The 23222-nt window shown below is 42.6% G+C and overlaps 1 protein-coding gene across 2 annotated transcripts in view; it reads right to left on the bottom strand.

Annotated features, from left to right (window-relative positions):
* Positions 1-318: 318 nt before the first annotated feature.
* The window catches only part of ankrd12 (ankyrin repeat domain 12), a 41702-nt gene continuing 18798 nt past the window's right edge, over positions 319-23222 (bottom strand). The window contains exons 2-13 of one of the 2 annotated variants that reach the window (XM_086271204.1): positions 17006-17120; positions 14467-14617; positions 13114-13185; positions 12559-12699; positions 10700-10903; positions 10329-10471; positions 8827-8974; positions 4303-8711; positions 3387-3485; positions 3057-3200; positions 2860-2955; positions 319-1597 (exon numbers count right to left, since the gene is read on the bottom strand). In XM_086271204.1, coding sequence (XP_086127330.1) covers positions 1412-1597; positions 2860-2955; positions 3057-3200; positions 3387-3485; positions 4303-8711; positions 8827-8974; positions 10329-10471; positions 10700-10903; positions 12559-12699; positions 13114-13185; positions 14467-14617; positions 17006-17065 — 5853 coding nt within the window. In that variant the 5' untranslated portion in view covers positions 17066-17120 and the 3' untranslated portion in view covers positions 319-1411. The remainder of the gene's footprint in view (positions 1598-2859; positions 2956-3056; positions 3201-3386; positions 3486-4302; positions 8712-8826; positions 8975-10328; positions 10472-10699; positions 10904-12558; positions 12700-13113; positions 13186-14466; positions 14618-17005; positions 17121-23222) is intronic. The other variant, XM_086271205.1, reaches the window with a different exon arrangement.

Here is a 23222-nt window from a genome sequence, read left to right as displayed (position 1 = left end):
GCTGAGCAACGTGCTTAACAATAAGGGCATGATTAAAATAATAAAAAATTTAAATAATAAATAATATAAAGAAAACTGCTCTTTTATCGAGGGGCTATTTTTTATTTTACTGCATCTGTTTTTCAACAGGAAAAATAATAAAGTCACAGCTGGAGGTGCAGCGCTGCTTACAGTGACATCTACTGGCTAAACATAGTACTACCACTAAATAGTGTTCAGCTGAGGTGGCTGTACTATGAAAATAGGTTTTTACCAAGAATCACACCAACAAAAAATTTAATTTCACAACAAATAAAATTTATTCAATTATATATTACAAATATCTACAAGTCATGTAACAAGTAAATATTAAAATAGACTTTTTTAGAACTATCGTTCAAAAGGCATTATGCTGAAAAAATAGGATTTGTTGTGATCTCACAATGAAACTGTAAAAGTATGATTTTTTTTTTTTTTGTTGTTTTTTGTTTCCTTGGAAGCCACAACAGACTTTAATGTGCACAAGACACAATGAACAACATGAGGAGTGAGGCCACAATAAGGACATAACACAATGGCGCAAAAAAGGGGAAAAAGAAAAACAAGAAAAAAAAAAAGTCTGAACACTTCAGTAAACCTCACAATTAAGTCCACAGTACAGCTCTTTAGGGAAAAAGTACAAACAATGCAACGCATGCACAGCATTTAATTGCCAAAGTCAAAGAACACCAGCTGTGGCGTGGATGTCCAGATGAGGAAGGAAGAAACAGCAAAAACAAAACAGAAAAAAAAAAAAGAAGCAACTGAAGCCAACACATGCTTAAGATTTTAAGCCAACGACAACATCACAAACAAAGAGGACACTCAATATCAAAAAAAAGGGGGGAAAAAGGGGGGGGAAAAGAACTTTGGTCCATTAAAACATCAGACAGAACAAGTTTACAATCAAAATATCTATCATTTTGTTGTTGTTTTACAAGTTTAAAACAATAATTACATGGCTATTTACAAATGCACAATTTATGTATAAAATAAGTTAAAAAAAATTAAGAGCACAGTCTGTACACAATGTATGAACACTCAGTTTGAAAACAATTGAAATCTTTCACTTGTGTGACCCTGCTTGATGAGGTGTTGTTGTCCACACGGCGCCTCCTCTCGCTGCACCGCCTGGCCCTGCTTCTCGTCTCGGCTCCCCGGCTACGTCTGTTGCCTGGACGGTCTTCCTTCCCCGTCCTCGTGGGCGGGAGGCCTGTTTTGGACTCTAAGAGCTCTGGAATTAAAATGGTCTCTTTTTTTAAGTGCTCTTTCTTATCACTGCCTCATTATAAGTGCTTCACATCTTTTCCTTTCCTGTTCCCCGATTGTGCAGGCTGCCCGCTCGTGTCAGCAATTTAGCTTCCGCTGTGGCAAAGCGCGTCTGTCCTACAGCTCATATCGGGGTCAGGTCAAAGTCGTCGTTGACCTCCACGAGCGGGATGTAGAACTCGGGGATCTCAAAGATGCTGGTGGACTTGTAGGTGGCCGGGTCCAGCTCCTGCAGCTTGAGCTGCCACTCCAAGCGCTGCACTGCGTTCAGAGCTGCTGCCTCGTGCTGCTGCCTCATCAGAAGACACGTCTGTGGAGGGAAGAAAAAGAGGTCGTGACTTCATCCAACAGCTGTTCTCATTTAGACCAAGAGCGTCCGTCTCCAAGAAAGAACTGGTGGAGGAGAGGGTAGGAAGAAAAAACAAAGGCAACCAAGAAGTGAAACGTTTTTCTCCACCCTGCTGCTAAACCCAAAAACGCTCTCCGCCACGCTGAATTCAAAACAAAAAACTGGACTGTACCATCGATCGACACCAGAGAAACTTTCCCTGGGTGCTTCATCAGGTACACCTGTTCAACTACTTGTTAACCAATCACATGGCAGAAACTCAGTGCACTTATGTACGCGGACATGGTCAGATGCTGGAGTTCAAACTGAGCATCAGAATGGGGAAGAAGTGAGACGATTGACGTTATTGTGGCATGGTTGTTGATTCACAAGTATTTCAGAAACTGCCCATCTGCAGACATTTAACCACACAAACACCTTGAGGGTTGCTGATGTCAGAAGAGAATGGCCAGACCACGTCGAGCCGATAGGAAGGCAACAGTAACTCAAATGACCACGTATTTGTGCCATATTACAAACCTCAAAAATAAAATAAAATAAAATAAAAAATAAAATAAATTGACAATGAGTTCACTGTACTCTGATGACCTCCCCAGTCACCAGATCTCAATCCAGAAGAGCACCTTTGGGATATGGTGGACCGTGAGCATCATGGATGTTCAGCAACTGTGTCATGCTATCATGTCAACATGGGTTAAAATCTCAGCAATGTTTCAGGCACCTTATTAAATCTGTGCCATGAAAAATTAAAGCAGTTCTGGGGCTCCAATGCAGTGCTAGTTAGGTTTACCTAATAAAATGGTCAGGAAGTGTAGTTGGTGGTTCCTTTTAGCACATTTATTTTTCATTCCTTCCAGAGAATAGCCATATGCAATTAATTAACTTATAAACATCCCCCTTGCTTTAAACTTGGAAGTCGCTGCTCTCTGGCTACCCCTAACCCTTCTCTTAGTTTCCTGGCTGCCTCTTGGCTTCCTGAGCACGGACGCCAAGATGTCACAAGATAAATCTCAGATGCATGAAAGGCAGAGATCTGCATCTTAGATGTAAAAAGCAACAACTAGCAGGATACAATCACTGAAAGATTAAAAGCATTCACATATGAGACAATAAGACCATCTAAAACAAGCAAACAACTCTTTCTACATTTTTTGGAATAGCATAAAAATCTCCTGCAATGATATTTCTGACCATTTCCTTATAATTTCAGATTCATTGCTCACCTTTAGTTTGTCAAACTTGTCGTCGACATCTTGTAACCACGACATGAACTGCCTGGCGTTGAATCGGTCCCTTACTGATGTTTTGCCATCATCACTCTATGAGACAAACAAATGATAAACTCTCAAATTCTCCCCAAAATACACTAAAAACACTGGACTGTAAAACATAAACCCATGGATGTCCTTGTGTTAATTACCTGGACATCCTGCGGCATGTTGTACACTTCCGCATCCAATAAAACGGTGCAGGCACTGAAAGGCAGAGTCTGATTGGCTAGTGTTCTTGCTGCCCGGTAATGGACTCGTAAGACCTCCTGCTCGTTTGAAACAATCAGCTTTTCCTTAAAGAAGGAAAAAAGAAATCCAGTCAGTGTCATAAATCCAACGTTTGTGTGTTAGCGTGAAACTCAAATCTTTTTAAGAAAGCACATGTAGCACAGCACCAAACACAGTCATGGTTAATATAACTGCAGGCATAACACAGACGACATTTAACAATGCGAAGCTCCAACAGCAGAACTACGTACCCTTTCAATGCTGTGCTGCAGTCGTAGTTTCATGCGGACCACCTCCTGCTGTTTGAACATCTCTTTGAGCTGCTCAGGTAATGACGGAGGAGGAGTTATCTGTCCAAACGAACCGTTTAAAAAAGGAGAAAGATTTTTACAAACTTGGTCAGGACTGCAGTTTGACATCTGAGAGATGAGAAAATATTATCATTTAAAGTTTAGTACTGGTGTGTAGCAGTGATGCAGTGCGTCTATGCAGAAAACTGAGCATCAGCTGTCCTGGTAAACATGGGGGATGAAATGCTTAAGGCTCTGAGCCTTAATAAATGAGCAGTTAACAGCAAGACATCAATAGCGTGCTCACAGTTTGGGTGAAAACATAAATGATTGTGTTGTGGACGGATGGATGGCTCGCCTTGGCATTAGCTCATCTGACTACTAGACTTCTTTTTGTCACTCTTCTGTTTCACTGATGAGATTTAATTCTCTTTTCAATATCTTTCCAACAAAGTCTCATCTCTTCAAAATGTATAACCTCCCCCTGTATAATCTATGACTGACCCCCCTGTCTTCAACACAGCTGCAGCGGTGCAACGTGCCGGATTAACACGACCGCCAAAAACGGGGATAGAGGATGTGACACAAATTTAATGTTAACGTTGACATGCAGTGAAAGGGAGAGCAAATGATTTTTCTTCCCAGAAATATATCAATTAGAGCCGCCTGATTAGTGTAAATTTATATTCAACTGCAGTTATGGATCATGTTATGAAGCCAACATAATGAGATCAAACCATCATTGTGCTCCGTTCTTTGCACTAAAGGTCAAATGGTCACTAGCTTCGTTTTGAATCATAAAAGAGTATGCACATCATCCCTGCTGCAGTTTTGTCTAAAAAATCAAATCAAATCAATAATAACAATGATGACTCACAGTTGGTATACAGAGTTTGCTGAGTGGGTTCCCGTCTAGGAGGTATGAGCCATTAAAGGTCACATATTCGTCATAATACTGCGGCGGCTGCGGGGCGACGCTGCACAGCACTTTACGCTTCTCCTCGATCTTCTTGCGGATGTGCAGGAACTCGTAGTATGGGTTAGCTCTGTCCGACTGGTAAGGTTCGATCTCCTCCAGCTTTACAGAGTCAACGATAGCCGCTAGCGACTGCTGTTCCCTCTCTTGTTGAGTGGTGGAGCACGGCTGGGAGAGCGACACCTTCGGCATCTTCCTCTTGCGTGGATGGGGCACGTGAATGTCCATTTCCTCGTCTGCTACGCGAATCTTGAGTTTCGCCCCTGAGGAGTCGGACTCCCGGTCTCCGGATTGCGGAGAGGAACTCCCTGAGGCGCTGCTGCTGACGTCTGTTGGATCCGCTGACTGGACGGCGCTTTGGCACTGCTCTTCTAGAGCTGAGGACGACTCTGGTTTCTCCTCGGCAGGCGTGACCTCCATGGGCTCCGAGGAGGCCTCTGCTTTGGATTCAGGTGAGCAGTCTGTACTCAGGCTGCCTTCAACGGATGAACTCTCAGTTGCAGCAGAGACAGCAGCACCACCACCGCTGTTGTGCGAGCTTTGTGGTACATCTGCTGTCCCTTCAGTCTTGTGTTCAGGGCTCGAACAGGACACGCTTTCCTTTTCCGTAAGAGCATCGAGACATGGGCCTGAGATGTCGCTGGAAGGCTGTGATTTCTTGCAGTCTTGGCCACTTGCATCTGCATCCTCTTGAGAAGGCCTGCACTCATCGGATCTGCTGAAACCCGTTGAGGATTCTCTGGCAGCAGAGGTGGGAATGTGCGAGCTGGTGGACGGTATGGGACTCCCCGCCGCTTCTGTTGTCAAGTTTTCTGCATCCGTTTCCATATTTTCTGGTTCTGTTCCGTGAGCGGTCTCCACGAGTGTGTCTTTTTGGTCAGAAACCTCCGTGGTAACTAACTCGGCCTGCTGCTGATTCTCAATACCAGAAGACGGGAGTGGTTCTCTATGCTGGAAGAGCTTTGTGTTTGTGAGTGCTGACAGCTCAGCAGCTTGAGAAGCTGTAGGTACTGACGGCTGATCAGATTCTTTAGTAACACATTCTGCCTGTGAAGTCTCCATCTGACACTGGATGTCTTGGACAGCAGGAGGCTCAGATAGAGGAAGAGGTTTCGGCTCCTCCGACCCACTTTGAGAACTACTGCACTGTGAGCTGCTGGACTGTGGAAGAGTCACGCTTTTACTGGGAAGATCTTTATTTAACAGTTGCGTTGTCGAGCATCCAGCAGTGCTTCCTTCCCTCTCTGTGACTGAATCGGTAACTGAATTTGAATTTTGTTGTGTACTCAGGCTCTCTGCGGTTTCTGAGGCCTCCTTCATTCTCGGCTCCTCTCCTGGGATCGCAGTCAGGTTGGATTTTGGCAGATTTTCAACAGCTTTGCCTTCAGTTGATGAGTTGGCATCCTCATCCAGAATAGCCCTGAGGTAAGGAGATTCATGCCTGCCGGACATCACTCGATTACCTTGTGAAACATCTGGAAGACTGTTGCAGTCTTTATCGTGAACAGACGGCGACCTTGTAGCTTGAATGACGAGGGAAGACTGGAGAAATGCAGGCTGGGAGTCTGAGGCTTCCATGTTTACATCAGAATCGTATTCGGCATTTCTGGGAGTTAATGTCGTTGCCTGGCATGAATCCTCCGAGCTGGCAACAGAGACTAAAGAAACAGACCTGGAAATGATGCCACAACGGTCATTCTCAGGACGGGGTGATCTCGTCAGACAGTTTTCCACGGCTGATATGACCTTTGCGCTGATAGAGGGCAGACTCTTCCCATCAAGTGACACCGTTCTGGGGCTAGTGCCGTCCTTCAGGGATTTATCTCTGCTGTGGACATCAGATGTATCAGAGCTTTTTGAGCGTGTTAGCTCCTTACTCAAACATGGTTCTGTTTTTGTTCTGTCTTTAGGCTTGGACTTCCCCGGATCTGCCACAGGCCGCTGTTTAAGCCTTTCCCGCTCTTTCTGTTTGAGTTTTTCTAGGTGCTTCCGATGCCACAGCTCAATCTCTTGGTCCTTCATGCTGAGCATGCGCTCAAAGCTGGTCTGCATCAGGTCATCGTTCACAAGTCTCTTTTCTTTTGGTTTGGCGTCTCGTATTGCTGGCGGGGCTTTCAATTTGGCCTTGTCTGCCTCTGTCTCACTGGATTTGGCCTTGCTGATTTTGGCCTGCTGAGAGCGGTCTTTGTGTCGCTCTTTATCCTTGTGTCTATCCGAGTCTTTGTCACGGTCTCGCCTATCGCGATCCTTCTCCGGCGTTCTCACTGCTTCCTCCTTTGATTTTGTAGATAAGGACTTGCCGCTCTCAGAGAGATGGCTTTTCTTCTCCTCTAAAAGTAATTTCAGATTGGAGGTCGAGGACAGCGTTCCATCTTTTATTTTATCTCTTCTTTTCCTGTCAAAGTCCTTTTCTTTGGCGCGATCAGATTTACTGTGATCCGTGGTCTTCTCCAGAGGTTTTCCTTTCCTATCAGAGCTTGTGCGATCCTTTTCTCTGTGATCCCCGGCATTATAGTCTCTGTCCTGCCTCTCCTTATCAGACCGTTTGTCGAACTTATCTTTACTTTTCCTGCTGTCTTCATGCTTTTTTGTTGTGGTTAAAGATTTCAGCTTCTCGTTTTCTTTGTAGCTTTTCTCTCCAGGCGAAACGGAAGAGATGGATCCCGCTCGCTCCTTTTCCTTCCAACGATCCACTGAGTTCTGTGGTTCGGTTTTGTCAGAGTGCTCTGTTTTGACCTTTTTTTCCTTGTCAAGATGCCTTTTCTCCATTTTGTCTGAGTCCTTTTCCTTTCCTGGGAGCCTCTTGTCAGTTTTCTCGCGTGAGCCTTTTTCTGCAGGCTCCAGCTGTTCTTGATCAGCTGTGATCCCACTTATGGGTTTCTCCTCTGTCTCTTCTTTCATGCTGTTGCTCTGCAGCGACTCCTCAGGAATCCGCCCTGAGCCGTGGCAGTCCACCTTTTCGTCATGCTCGCTGAGCTTTGAATCCTTCACCTTCTCTTCTCTTCCTGCCGCCTCCTTCCGCTCTTTTTTCACGCTCTTGTCTTTTTCTCGCTCCTCTCTTGGCCTCTTTTCCTTGCTGCCGGAGTGCTTCTCCTTTGGGTTTCGCTCATCTTTCACAGGAGAGGAATCAGCAGTCTTCTGAAGCGAGCTGCTGTCTTCACTTTCCTTTTTTACTGGCAGAGGTTCATCTGTCTCATCACTTTTGAAAAAATTTTCTTTCCAGAACTCTCTGTCAAATTCCAAATTCCTGTGGCTGTCTTTCCTGGCCTCCTTTTGCCTTTGGCGGCTCCGCTCTGCCTCATATTCCCTGCGGTGTTTGTCTTTCTCCTTGTGTTTAAATTTATGCTTCTTCACGACTTTTCCGTCTAAATCAGTCTTCCGTAAGGCACCCTCGCTGTCTATGCTGTTTCCTATGCTGCCGTCTTTGTAGGGGCTCGAGTGGCCGTCGTCGCCGTCCACACTGGAGTCTTTCTGTTGATGTTTGCTCTTTTCCTTGTGCTTACACCCCTTCGTGCTGGAGCCTTCAGTGCAGTAGTCTGCGTCTGTGTAGTGGTTGTATTTGACACCGTCCACTGGACACGAGCTGTCAGTAATGGAAACGCACATCTTCGCATTTTCCTGTTTGAGTGGTGTCTGTTTATCTGTCAGGCTGTGGTTCAGTTTAGGAGATTTGATGGCTGACAAGTGGAAGAGGTGGACGGATGAGTCATCTTTGGGACTGAAAGACATCTTGAAAGAGTCTTCCTCCCGGCCCTTCTCTGTGCTTTCAGACACTGTTGCCAGAGAGAGGACTAGCGTTTTACTGTTTTCTTTCCCATCTTCTTGGTTTTCCTTGTTTTTATTCTGGCTCTTGCTCTTCCTCTTAACTTTACCTTTGTCCTTTTGCTCAGTATTGTCCTTTTTCGACCTCGTGTCCGGCTTGACGTTCTCCGAGCTATGAGAGCAGGTGGGGGAGCTTCTCTTCTCTGAGAGGCTCTCCGTTTCGTCGCTGGACGTATCCGAGCTGCAGTGGACACGAGACGTCTTCTGCTTCTTGGACTTTGATGAGGAATCCCCCTTGTTGCTTTGCTTTACTGCAACGTGATTCCTGTCTTTGTCCTCCTTCTCCGGCTGTCGTAGCTCCCTCCTGAGGATGTGTCTGTCATTCAGGGCTTTACCGAGATTGTCCTCCTCTTCCTCGTCCTTAAATTCGTACTCATCCATCCCTGGCATGGAAGACGATGCTTTCGTGGCAGAGTCCTTTTCAGTATCAGAGTCTTCCATGTTGTCATCGACACTGGATGGATTGACAGATGGCGGGTCTTCAGATTCTGTGGAGTACAGTAGACTTAAGCTTCATTTACAGTGGACACATTACTGGATGTCGATGACAGGGGAGTAAAAAAACAAAACAAAACATAAATATTACACAGGAGGGACAATCACCTGAAGAGCTGTCATCATGGTCCGACACGGCTCCTTCTCCCTTTAATAGCTGTTCCAGCTCCTGAGAGTCGGCCACATCCACCGGGCGCTCGCCGCGCTTGTTGGCTTGGAAAGCGTTACCACCGTGACGAAGCAGAAGTTTCACAATCTACAGAAAACACAACAATTACACTGAGAAATCCTAGACAGACAGACATGCCTTAGATTTTTTTTAAAGGTAAAATATAACATTTTACCAAGGCATTTAAAATTGTAACAAAATGCACTTTAACGCAATCTGATGCATTTTGATCATTTTTAAACTCGAACAACTTAAAAACAAATTTACTGGCTGATGACCTAAGAGTGGCCGTCTTCTTATCATTATCATAAAATACTACATTCTGCAAGTTGATGCAACAGAAATAAATATTTGACTTAACATTTAATGACAGCCAAAAAACAAAAACAAAAAACCCCCAAACATGTATGCAATGTCCACATATAAATGTAACAGCACTCTGACTATTCCTGCATTAAGGATGGACTTGTGCAACCTTTATATTAGAGGTGCGATCAAAAAAAGAATTGGCTCATGAATACATACAAGCACACCAGATAAAAATTTGGCTGATCTCCCTTTTAAAGTCATCCTCTTGGGTCAGTTTTCAGTGCTGCTGCTATTTTTAGCTTGCTCGTTTTTAGGCTAGATTCTGATCGCTTGCATGTGTGGTCTACGATTTCACCGCAGCCCTCAAAACTTGAAGCAGCCAACTTCTATCTGTCAGACTGACTCTGCTTTCATGTGGTGGGGGGGTGGGGGGGGTGTCTGGGTGTCCAGCTATGACAAAAGTTTTTTGCAGGTTTCAGTTACAGAGTCCACAGTTTCCTGAGCGAACAGGAGTGCGAACAGGAGCATGCTTGTCAACATTCGCAAGATTGTTATTCACTGTAAATTTATCCCCCAAGGTGACACTGACACCTCGCTCGAGTTCATCTAACATCCTGAGACGTCTGAGGAAAATATTCAGCACAAACGACCTGAACTGTGATGCGTGCCATCCTGTGCCGGCACAGAGTGCATTATGAACACGTACGTTTTTCTGGCTATGTTGTCATAATCTTGGCTCACCAACCTCCCTACTTGCCAAATATGTCTCCCTGCCAAATCCACAAATTCCACAAAGTTGAAAGGTCACCGTCTTGAAAAGCTGAAGGAGATGCACCATGTATCTTAGAGGCAGTGCAGGAAGACAAAACAGGTCTTCTGCTGAGCGACCTAAAAGTAGCAGTCGCTTGGAAGCTGTCCGAGTTTGGTGATAAGCCAAATTTAAATCAATTTGTGTATTTTTGTTTTGATTCTCAGAAATGTTTAATCAAATTTTGTAAGTGCACTGAGACAATGTCCTTCTTACATTCTGTAACAATTTCACACATCAGACCTGTGCAGAGTCCTTAATCAAAAATTTTAAGTGCAATATACTTTTAAGACCTTCAGTTACAGACTAACTCAAAGCTCTTACATCTTTGTGCCCGCTGCTGGAAGCATCATGAAGTGGTGTGTCGTCATCCAGACCCTGTGTATTCACCTCTGCACCTGCTGCTATCAAGACCTTGGCCACATCATAGTAACCAAGATTACAGGCTTCATGCAGAGGCGTCCAACCTGGTGAGGACAGGAGAAGAGTCTTAAAAAATTTTTACCAGCTGTTTTCTCAATTCTACTACTCGACATACCAACAGCTGCATAAGCAGTAGTAATGCGCAGACTGATTACAGCTCATGTTGAGACATTGCCTTTGCATCAGCATCTGTTACTCAGTCTAATGTCATTATTAACAACTGCTGGGACATGATGAAAGCTGTTAAATGATCATCTCCTGGGGCGTCGTACCTGCAAAGTCTTTGACATTGACATCAGCTCCCAGGCTAATGAGCTCTTTAACTTGCTTAGCGTCTCCCCGGATTGCTGCCATGTGAAGGGGAGTCTCCCCTCGCTCGTTCCTCTTGTTGACCTTGTCTTTCTGCCGAGACGAGGCGCTGCTGGGGACTTTCTTCTGCACAGGGGTCGTTTGTGAGGGGTGACTCGGTGTAGAGTCTGGACACATGGAGAGAGAGAGAGCGAAAAAGACTTAAATGATGCTCGAAGAGAGACAGAAAAAAAAGCACATCACACACTAAGACAACTGCTTTTCTCTCTAGACTGAACAACTACAGTGAATCCAGTTTTACTGGGAACGAGAGACTGCTTAAACCCATGTCTGAGTAAGCATACATGCATCTGGACCTTTCTAGGAATTACACATGCACGTTTGAATGCATGGTGTCAGTACAGAGTTCACTGAATTCACAACATCCTGATCCACTCAGACAGAAAGACAGCACCTTCACCTAAAGCAAACTAGATCTACTGCCGTTTGCTACAAATTCAGGCTGTAGACAAACAGCAATAGTTGAAAGAACATGTATGGGTCTATGAAACATGAAATGGGGGTTGCCATAGTAATGGAAACTGAATAGCACTCATGGGACTGGCATGGTTGTGTGTTGGTGCTAAACAGAACCTACACACAGCTGTGCAGACTGTCATCAACAAAATGTATCTGTGTGCAGTCACATTTTTTGAATACTGATGTTATTATTAATTTTTTACTTCTCTCCTTTAGCGGTGAACTCTGCAGTCCCTCCGTTTTATCTGTGCACACCATCATCTTCATCGGCTACATGATGTCGGTTACTTTGGAGGACATGCACATATGTATACCTATGCAAATTCAGACAAATGCAGTTCCGTGATTTCCGGAAGATGCACTGTAATGTTTATCAGAGCTACTTTAATAAGATATGGAAATGGACTAACTGACAAACATCAGATCATTTGAGTACTTTTTCCACCACTGAATATCCCGTTTGTTGGCAATAACAGAGCAGTCCGTTACTACAGCATTACAGATAGCATCATATAAAGCACAGTCAGACTGTGCAATGGAGAAGGTACGTGTGCACATTTCAGACCATTTTCCTAACAAATGAGGGTTATCATTCCCCTCAAACTGTCTACTGTAACAGTCACCAATTTCTCATTGACTGCTGATGAGCACCGGTGACGAAGCATGACATACATGAACAAATGAAGAAGAAAGAAAAAAAAAGGTCTAGTGACTAGAGACCATATTTGGGGGAAAAGAAAAATTCTCAAAACTGCCAACAACGTAATGGAAAGGAAATAAATATTATTCAACTTATCAAGAGGAAGTAACTTTTTCACATAGCACAGGGTACAGCAAAAATCTCCTGTAGTAGACAGACTACGGCAGCAGGAAGTCGCATGGTACCGCCCCCCCACAATGCAGTTTCATCCCCTTCCAGCACCACAGCTTAATTCCCAAATATCCTGACCCGATTCTCTCAAATTCATTTGGAGTCAGTTTTTTGTAGGCTTAACACTGTCAAACAGCTCCTTTAATGAGTAAAGCAAAAGACAAACAAAACCAAACTGCAATAACTACTAGAAAACATGTAAACAAAACAAAACCAAACAACACAGTAACCCTAACCCCTCTCCAAGTCAGCTATTTTCAGATCTAATCTACAGCAGCGGTACAGTATCACTAACAAACACCACAGATAAGATTTTTATCCTATTCCTAAAAAACAAAACAAAAACAAGAGATGTTCTGAAGTATGACTCATCTAGCAGCAAATACACACTGACCCTTCTTGAGGACAAGGTGAGAGGGCGAGTACACAAACCTGGACTGTTGGCTGTCATCTGCATTAGGAGAGCCATCTGTTTGCGCTCCGACAGCGGATACCCAAACAAAAAGTTGGGTGCCTGGGATTTCTTGCCCCCAGCTTCCTTTTTCACCTTCTTCTTGTCTGGTCCATCTTTATCTGTAACAAGAATGAGTTTGGAGACAAATTACAAAAAACACCAAAAAAGGTAGTCTTTTACAAGATGCAACTTCATTGTGACTGCATCGCATTTTTCCTCTTCCCCTTGTATCTGTTGAGCGCGCAGAGAAACAGATGACAAGCATGAGGTTTAAAACAAAAAAAAAACAAACAGTTAAAAAAACAAAAACAAATAGAAGATGGCATTCTCTTAAGCCAGCCAAGTGCCCATGGCACTCCTCGGGCCCCCCCAGTCTCCGGTCGGTTGTTTAAACACAGACATGCGTGAGCTGTAATAGGGGGGAGATGCAAGGCGAAAACACACACGCGTGCATGTGTGCATGTGTGTTTACAGCAGAATAGCAGCGCAAAGTGGATGGGCGCGGGGGCTGAGGATCGGGCTGCAGCGATTACCTGCGTATATCCTGCAGGGAGGCACTAATCTCTCTCCCCAGGTCTCACTCGACTGGCCTGGGTCTGAGTCATCTACAGTGCAAAGCAGAGAGGATGGGAGGGGGGGGAGAGGGGAGGAAAAGGAGAGCAAGGTGGGGGGGGTGGAAGGGTGGGAAAGCACTGCATTAACGCTCGCTTGCTCTCTCTCACCCTCCTCGCTTCACATGAACTCAAACACAGACAGCCACAAAGGCACACTCGCACTCCACGCACAGATTATGAGTCATGGCAACACAGCAGACAGGAGAGGAGATCCGGTCCGAGGCGGTCACTGGGGTCGCTTCTTCGCCTCGTCCTACAGCTGCTCAACAAAAGGACCGGGGGAAGCTGCTGGAAGGCAAAGCCACTCTCCGCGCTAGTTTATTACGTGTGCGACATAAATTATACTTCCAAAATTGAGGGTTCTCATCTGTTAGAATGACACAGGACCACACAATGAAAAAGATCATGTTGAGCTTTGCTCTACAGAGGAGATGAAGGCAAACCTGCAGGACTTCAAGCAGTCCATAAACATGCAGTTTATTTATTATAATTACAGCTGTACGATACAGTAACCTATTTTTAGGCCTTGAATCTGATAAACATATAGTTAAACTTTAACTGAAAGAGGGGGTTAGAACAGTGTTTACACAAGTGAGAGGAAGAATGACATGTCTGCACTGCTAAGATGAGTGCATTTTTATCGTCAACATAGTGACAGTTATTGGGAAATCTGTACACCATCAGTGAGGTTCAAGACAACTGCAAAGGTCTTTCTACAGCGCAGTTTATAAAAACATATAAAAATACAAATACAAATAGTGTACTTAACAAACAAATGTTAAATACAGCATTGCAGTGCATTTGTAGAGGGTTATTCTACTATTGAGGATGTAAAACAGTGAAGATTCTTGGGGGGCTTTTTACAGTTCACTTATACACTGGATATCTACGGCTACATAGTTCACTGCTGGTTTTGGTCTTTCTTTTTAAATGGGTTTTGTAGATAAAGGACATAATGTGTTGAATGTAGAAAAAAACTAAACAAAACATGGTGTTATATTAGGAGGTGGGGTAGGAGGCCCTGATTACTATTTGTAACACTAAAAAATGAATACATTCTCATAGAATGATTCTTCATCCATCTCAGAATACACACAACAGGCCACAAGTTCATCAGTGAGACCTGACTTAGGTCCCGTTTTCGAAACAATATTGACCCGTTGTTGACTATTTGAAGACCTGTTTGACAGCAGGCCACCAGGGGGCAGTGTACAGACATGGCAGTGAGCCAGCAGCATGGCTGTTTGGAGGAGGAACAGCAACACTCCTTACCCGTGTCGGAGTCTCGCTCCTCTGCCTGGGGCGGACTGGTAGTGAAGGAGAGCTTGCGCTTCATGGAAGACTTTGCTTTCCCTTCCTTCCCCAGCAATTCACTCCGGTCCAACTTTGGAGTTTTGGTGAAAGGCGACAACTTGTCTTTGCTCTGTCAAGGGTGAGGAAGAAATAAAACACACACAAAGAATTAAAATCGGGTCAAACGAGGCATAGGTGTGGCCTCAGTTGAGTGCCGAGTGTGCCTGGATATGTAAACAAAGGAGCAATGGCCTCAAATGAACCCTGGCAGTCTCATTTTAAAAGCCATGTCAACTAGTTTGACAGCTAACAGGATCGAGCTTAGTACGCAGGTGGTAGTTCCTGCTTTACGTGACTTCTACTGCAGAGATAACACCGACTGCAATACGGTATTTGGGTGCTGCTTGCGAGGCTCACTTAAATGTTGTTCCCAAGGCGAAGTCTCAAGGGAAGAATACAAGATCTGGAGCTCCCCCCCCATCAGTTTACACACAAAAGAGAAAAAAGGGAAGAAAAATAAGTCCATTATTATGGCACTGTGCTGTGGGAGTGTGAAAATATTCACACCTGTGCAACCTGCACTGCCAGGCAAGCATTCAATACCATCAGACTTCATAGATTAACAGTTTCTTTTTAATGCACAACAGCACCTTTACTGATCATCAATTTAAATCATATCCGATTCAAAAATATATCTGCAGTCCCAGTCCTCAAATGCATTGCATTATAATCTGTATATAGCCTGCTGGTCAGACAAAAATTGTTTAGGGTCGTCCCCCACAGCTTTGGTAGATTATCTCATACTTGCATCACAACTTTCAGACATTTTATAGACAAACTGAGTGAGACACTCAGATTAACTGATGTTGCAGTGACAACTAATTCCTAACTCAAACCCTTCAAATTTAATAGCTATAATACTGAAAACACGTAAAGCAAGGTTGACCACGAAAAGCCTGAAATGGGACGATAAAGCAAGAAAATTACCTACATATACAGGGCGGCTTCCTGTTGAACACAAGTACCACCTCGTTTGGGTAATTTGCATTTCTTTGGTGACCAAAATCGGAGCCATAATTGAGCAGAAAAGACGACAACACCCACTTCAAAAGACACAAGATGTTAAATTTTATCCCTCCCACTTGCAGCTGCTGATTGCTTCTATGGTTGTAATTTTGGTTTTCAATGCCTGAATTGAATTTAGCCACTCCATGCACATATAAAACTATTTGATTCTACAGAAAATACACACGGTGGAGGTGGAGCGAAAACACTCCAGCATCAAACACAACCCACAGCAATACCACTAATCTCGCCATTATCACAGTGTCTTTCAGTTACTGGGTTATTCTGCACTCTGATCTGCAGACAAAGCTTTTTCAGAACCATTACTTTTAGTGTGCTGCACTTTGGTGCAGTAAAATACATTTCTGGCAGGAGGAAAATGTCTGCAGCATGGTGCTTCTTTGATCTCAGTGAAGCAATGTGCCAGCTGTGCAAAGCTGAAGTGTCTGGCACGGCTGAAAGTAGATGAGAGCTAAGATGTGAAGTACCTTTGCCTTGAAAATAAAGGCAGACACAAATGCTTCCTTGCATTTATGTAGAAAAGGGCAATTAAGCCCTGTTTGCATGGTAATATAGGAGATAGTACGTCAGATATTTCTCACGCACAACATTCGAGTGCATCTCTGGGTTAAAGCAGAATACTGTATCACAATAGAAAAAAGCCCCACAGAAATATATGCTGTGTTAAGAATATCCTTTTGATGAACCACAAGATTTATCTCGTTCTATCACTGGTAAACTACATACAATCAAATCACAATGTTGGCCGAACATAACCGCATTGATGTCAACATGTACATGTATGGCAGCTGAAGTGCACTGACATTTACAGAACAAGCCGATATAATGAATAATGCCGCTACAAGCTTAGATGTGCTCCCTGCTGGTGCCCAGATGTTAGTGTTCAGCAAGTGGGTGATGAGTGTTTACACATCAGAGCTCTAAAACCCAAGAAACATTCATGCAGATGTTTGAGAACTGAAACAAAAAAACAAAACAAAAAAACCCCTGTCACTCAGGAAGCAAAAAGTGACACACACACTCTAAAGAAGCATTAAAAGAAGTCAGCTGTCTTGGAGTCCAACACTCTCTGCATGCCACATGATTTAGCATCAATAACAGCTTCTCAATTTAGTTTTATTTTACCTGGTTTGCTCGATGAAAGAAAATGTGAATGAACCAGATTGTTCTACAATATCATGTGAACCAAGCAGTCAATCTTTGTTTATTCAAATGCCATTTTCATTGATCATGTGATCCTATTGACAGTTTCTGCCAAACTCTGAATTCATTTAGTTGTATTTAAAATCACCTGTGTATTATTTGGGGTCCAATTTTGTACAGTATTTCCCCAAGAAAATGTAAAGACTTTTGTAAACTTGCAGGAACTATTCCTTGTGTTTACCACAGGATGGTAATAGAAGCTTCTATTTGAAGTAAGAGAGTCACATACCTTCTTCCCCGCCTGCTTATCCACCATGGCTCCATCTCTGTCGCTCCCAGGTTTTGCCATGGTGAGGCAACCTGACTAGCTTAGACAGCTACAGCACAGTAGGTTCATCATGCACCTGGAGACAGAGACCACAACAGCAGTGAGGAGGATTTCAACCCTGCCACATCACTGCCTGTATGGAAGGCTGACCTAGTAATTCTTGCTGCAAACAGAGCACGCCTGCACGAGACAGTGGCAAGAGCAGGAGATGGTTTTAAAATGCAGGTACAATTAAATAACGTTTTTTTCAGAGACTGTTTATAGGCTTTCAGCAAATGTTTGTGTTACAGAGGAAACGAGCCAAGTAAAGAAAAGTCACTTAACCCCCACAGAGCAATGGAGGGGCAGGTATTGAAATAGTGCTGCCACAGAGCGCAACTCAGCTGTGTTTCAGGATGTAGGTTGAGTGGATCTGTAATCAGGGATTTTTATTGAAATTTCCATTGCATCTCTCGAGATTGACCTTAAAGCACCGGCAGGAAAAACTACATGAGGCAGCATGAATCACAGCTTTAGGGACTTCTTGGGTTTCTGAGAGGAAAACGTCCCCCTCTGTATGTTGTCCCTGCGGCCTACTCATCAGTGTAACCGAGCTCGTTTCTGATGTGGTTTGTGACGGTGTAGTAACACAAGCTGCAGAGTCACTGGGGTGCACTGTGGGTGCCAGCACTTTAGAGAAAGTACAACACTGAAGCTGAGCCTGCACCTGAAGCCAACTGTCAGTTATCTTGCCACATGAAGATTGCAGCTTTCAGTCATGAGACCCTCTATTATCTAGTACTTTGAATGAACTTTCCCTGCTTCCTTTTTTCGCTCACATATACACACCCAGTACCATGATGACTGAGCAGAAATAGCCTCCCGCTGCTTATGAAAGTCCCACTCTTACTCTATATTAAGAAACCTGAGAGCCATTGATTAGTTGTTAAGCAGCCTCCAAAATGATTGGGGCAGCCCCCATTACTCATAGGCATCAAAAATACAAGGGAACTCTAAATTTCATAGTAGACATTTAATTTTCCAAGAAGAGAACAAGCATGATAGCAGTTTTAGTATTGCACTTATTCATAAAACAACCAGGGCTTTTGTGTTAAGGGGTAAGCCATCTCAGTAAATAGCACAGCTCTGGTGTTCCCAACAATTCTGGCAAGTTCCAGGCTGAATAATTTATGATTAAATAATCAGATCAGCAATCTCTCACAGGAAAGTTCTGACAACAAAATGTGACAAAGTGTTTGGCACTGGCTAGCATGTTTTCTGGGTTTTTAAATAGGAAAGGACATTTCACAGGAAGAATCCTAGCCCATATTCACTGGGAACTATTTAATGACTCTTTAAAGATCACTTCCCACCCACAGACAATATACAGTATGGACATAGCCACCATGGTCCAATCCAGTGAATAGTAGTCTCATTATAATGCCCTGATCAGAGCATTTCTTACATCCTTGTAAAGACCCGTGATTGTTAAGTCATTAAATAATAGGATATCGTAGAGCTGGGCGATATGACCCAAAACTCATATCTCGATATCTTTTAGCTGGATGGCGATATACAATATATATCTCGATATTTTTTTAAAGCCATAAAGTAAGAACAAAAAGAGAGTTCTTAGTCAAAGCTGTGTCCCAGATGTCACACAGGCACTTGAAGAAATTACTCAAAAATAAATTATCAGCATTTATTAAATAATAATGCTCCATAAATAAAAGAAAACAATGTCGTTTTTGTGCATAACAGAGCGCGGTTAGCTCATTAGCGCGTTAGCTCGCTAACACGTTGACGCCGTCCAGCCCCATGCACTGGGCGATCTGCGGTAACTCTTTAACGGAGATTTGCTGTGTCCATCTTGTCGTTGCCTGTAGGTGAAGCTATGGGGGAGGGGGAGTTGTGTTCAGTGAAGGAGAGACGAGCCAGAGTAATGTTGTGCAGAGACAAAAGTGGACGAAAGAGAGGCAAACTTGCGACTCCACAAGTATAATTATAACGTGACATAGACTATATCGATATTGTCACATCTTATATCTCGTATGAAAATATATCAATATTTTTTTAAAAACTCGATATATCACCCAGTCCTAGGATATCCTAGATAAACTTTGTTTTTAACCACTCAAAATTTGCATAATTTACAAAAAGAACTTCGTGTTTTATTCAATATGTCCTAAAACTAGCAAATGAGCCCATAAACACAGGAAAGATTTTATACAACTGTGAGTCTGTTTTCAAAAGGAGTTTAGAATGAATGCAGGTTTGTGGCCCTTCTGCTTTGGCTTCACTTTACAAACACAGAATCTTCATCCATATTTTATACTGTCTATGATGTGGACTACTTGCGACAGGCTCTCTTTACCTGGGTTTGAACTGGACTGCATTTTCTTTTTCATTTTGAAGATGTTCCGCAGAGAACTTTCTGACAGCTGCACTTGCCTTTGCAAGTTTCTCCTGTTTACACAGTATCATCTAATCTAACCTTGACACATGTGTATCACAGGTCCAAAGCCTGGTATGTAGTACCAACTTCTACTTTCAGTGGCTGACAAATAGCTTTTACTTGCATTGCCACCATATTCAAACAGTAGTGGCATGTTACACACTAAAACCTTGATTATTCCTGCCTGGTCTACAAGTCTGATAGGGTCTAAGTGATGTAAATGTCATTATTAGGTGAGTGCGAAGGTCCATAAGAATGTACGCATGCTTGCCAATTTCTTATGACTGCACAGACGTCTGGAGACTTTACAATGCACCGACTGTGCATGAGACTTTAAGCAGATTTCAAAGAAGTATAACAGGAATGACTGCTCAGACATGATCTTTCTAGCTGCTTATGTCTTCAACAGAGTATATTGAAAACTTAAGCACTAACAAGGAAAGATATAAGACAAGAAACAGTCCTTTAAAAATGATTTTATACTTTATTTACTATTCGAGTAATTGAAAATCATAACCATCCTCAAAATTTATGGCTGTTTGCATTTTTTTTTCTAACACAGAGGTTCTACCATTCAAATGCTTTAAAAACCCACTTTATCTATCAATTACAAGCAATTGAGTCAAGTTTTTTTCTCCAGGAAAATGCATACATATTTAACATATCAATTTTACATGTTAACGTCAACTTGACGTCAACTTGTGCGTTTTTAATCATCATATTGTCATATTATAAAAGGGGGAAAAAAATTCTGATTAACTGTCAAGATTACTTGGGAACGAAACTGTTGCTTGCATAGTTTGGCCTCATTCTCTTTAACTTGTGCTCTAATGGGAGCCTGTCCTCATGTACAGGGTTAAAATTGGAAGGACAAGGGCAACCAGTATCCTTGAAAGACTGGCATTGCTTCTACACTATTAGTAGTGAAAAGTCCACTGTTAGTAGGTATACAAGTGATGGTAATATCCACTACATTCCATGTCTACAAAACGCTAATCACAAGTTCAAGGTCAGGTGAGGTTTTTGTGAGTTTTCTAAAATTAAGTGGTCATATTTAAGAGTCTTCAACTACCAAATGTTCAGCATTTAAGGATGCTGAACAGGATGCAAATATCGCCTTTGAAATTGAAGAAAAGTGAATGCAAGTGGCTTCTTCTAATTTAAACCTTTAGCATTAAGAAGCACAGCCTGTGGGGATCAGAACATATAAAAAGCCTTCAATTAGACACCATCCAGATGCAAGCTGAGCAACAAGCATGCTCTGACAGTGACACAATGTTTCATGTAATCACCTTTACGAGGGGCCATTTTTAGGATGTATATAAAAACCACAACTGAAAGTTTAATCAGCTACTCCAAGACAAAAGGCATGCCTGTCATAAACAAAGTGACAACGCTGACGCACGTTAAGGAGGAAACTGCTGTTGCTGTAATCTGCTCTGTGGTTGACATTTTTTATGTATTCGTGTATTCGTACAACTCTCAGGTTGACATGAATTATTTGAATATGGCATTGTTGTAATGTGTAGGTACTGAATATGATGCCTTCTTAGAGTCTAACCAAACTTTGCTCAGTCTAACCATTCTTAAGAAGTTGCAACATGTTTTTTTTTTTTTTAATAAATTTTTATACAGATTTTTTGTGTTTACTTACTGACTTAATGTATAAAGGAAATAATTTGCTGTTGTGAGGCTTTAAACTTCGATTCTCGTCGTGCAGTTTAATCATAATCTGACTACGTGATTCTCCATAACATCATCACTCATAATAATCTCTATTGGAAAGCAGCATACATGTTACACATGCTATTCACCTTTCCGGGGAGAAACCAGTCGTGCTGGTTTTAACATTAATAAGGCAACTAGACTTCTTTCAGTAATCCCACATTTTGCTTCTTCTGATACCTTTTATGATCTTTGCCGATCCTGTGTGATACTGTGGTGTTGACAGGTAGTTTTGTCCAAACACATGGACCAACTGCACAGCCGAGGCCAGTGAGAGGTCATTAGTCAGCAGATAGCCAGTAAGCAGCAGCATTGTCATTCACGCAGCTGAAAGGGAGAATTGAGCTGCCCACAGTCAACTTGTTGGTGTAAAGAGGCTGGTGTATTGGGGGTATTAAAGCAGTGTGGACAGGCCAGGACCAAACCAGAAAACAAACGCTGACAGGACTCCAATCTGGCACAGAGAGGAGGCGAGAAGGGTGGGACTATAATTACAGAGGTATTTGGGCACTCGCCAATTTGGCATTTGCATTTACTGCGTTTCATGTGCAGCTCAGGGCTGCATAAGCCCCTGCACGCTCTGCCATTAACCTCAGGCTGTTTCAAGTCCAGATCAAACCTCGCCTTGATGACTGCTACAGTTCACTGAGACTAAAGCGGAGATTAGATTGGCATGAGATGTCATACTGTGGCAAACAGTGTGAGCAAAAATTTTCCAAACCACTTAATATCACTAAAGCAGATTTATCAAACTACCCCCCTCAACAAAAAAAACAACAAAAAAAAACACAACCCACGAGTGGGAAAAGGTTGAGAGATGTGATTACAAAAATCATCGGCTGATTTTCTCAGTCTCAACGCCATCACTGTGGTTAACAATTCAGCAGAAAAGGACACTGATGAGCACTAACAACACATGGGCCACTTTGAAATATTTTCAATAATCATATATCTGTTGAAATACCAGCTAAAAATCTCGGTTATAATTACTTAGCAGTTTCTTCTCATAGGGCTGCTCGATTATGGCAAAAATGATAATCACGATTATTTTCACTGAAATTGAGATCTCGATTATTTGACGATATTTATTTAACCCTTTAAGACCTACCATAGAACCAAGTCCGCCAGAGCTTATATTATTTTTTTACATGTTGTAGTGCCATTTGTGGGAGCATTTCAAGTTGCTATACAACTGTTATAGCCCATATTTTAATAATATGTATGCATTAAGTCCATAGTAACTACATTAATTGCAAAAAAGTGCAATAAACTAAAAAAAAATTGAAAATCGTTTTTGTTTTGTTTTTTTTACATATATATTTCTACTTGGAGAAATTTAAGAGGTTTACCCCTCAAAACTTTAAATACAAAAAAGTTGCAAAAAATAGTTTACAACAACAGGAAACTTATTGTGAGTGTCTTCATAGTTTTATTTTGGAGATACACCAATTTTTATATACTGCAGGAAAAACAAAAAAAACCAATCCTATGATGCAAATTTGCAAAGAAAACAGCAGGTGCATCAAAATAAACTATTTCCAGCAGTGCAATTCGAGTTCTAAGCATCCCAGCAACTATTCAGAAAAGTCAAACATGACCAGTATAGGCTTTTAAGGCCTACAAGTAAAAAACTACATTTCCGCGAAAATGACGTCACTTCCGGTTTCGGCCAGGAAATGGCGGACATGCGACAGTTTGCGCTGACGTCTGTTTCACTGTGGGAAGTGTTACGAACAGCTGATCGGATCGGCAAAGCGTGTGTCTGGAATATTATGTTTTTGTTCCTGCAAGCGCTTTTTATGCAATATTTGCAAAGCTTTATGTGGAAGGAAACCGTGACCGAGGACAAGCTGATGGCATCAGATGCAAGTACAACTCCTCCGGTTTCATATGCAAAACAAATTATTGCGCTAGCTTACACGGTTCCGGTTCTACAGGGATTTAAAAATAGTTACGCAAAACGGAGCGTGCTGCTCTGACCGGCTTTAAAGGGTTAACAATGACTTTAAAAAAATAATA

Source organism: Aulonocara sp. 'chitande type north' Nkhata Bay, linkage group LG18 (genome assembly GCF_057382095.1).
Source record: "Aulonocara sp. 'chitande type north' Nkhata Bay isolate Kocher_YH1m ecotype deep benthic linkage group LG18, A_spYH_male_GT1.1, whole genome shotgun sequence".
In the NCBI taxonomy this organism is placed as follows: domain Eukaryota; kingdom Metazoa; phylum Chordata; class Actinopteri; order Cichliformes; family Cichlidae; genus Aulonocara; species Aulonocara sp. 'chitande type north' Nkhata Bay.
Note: the sequence above shows the minus strand (reverse complement) of the source record. Positions and strands in the feature narration are given on the sequence as shown.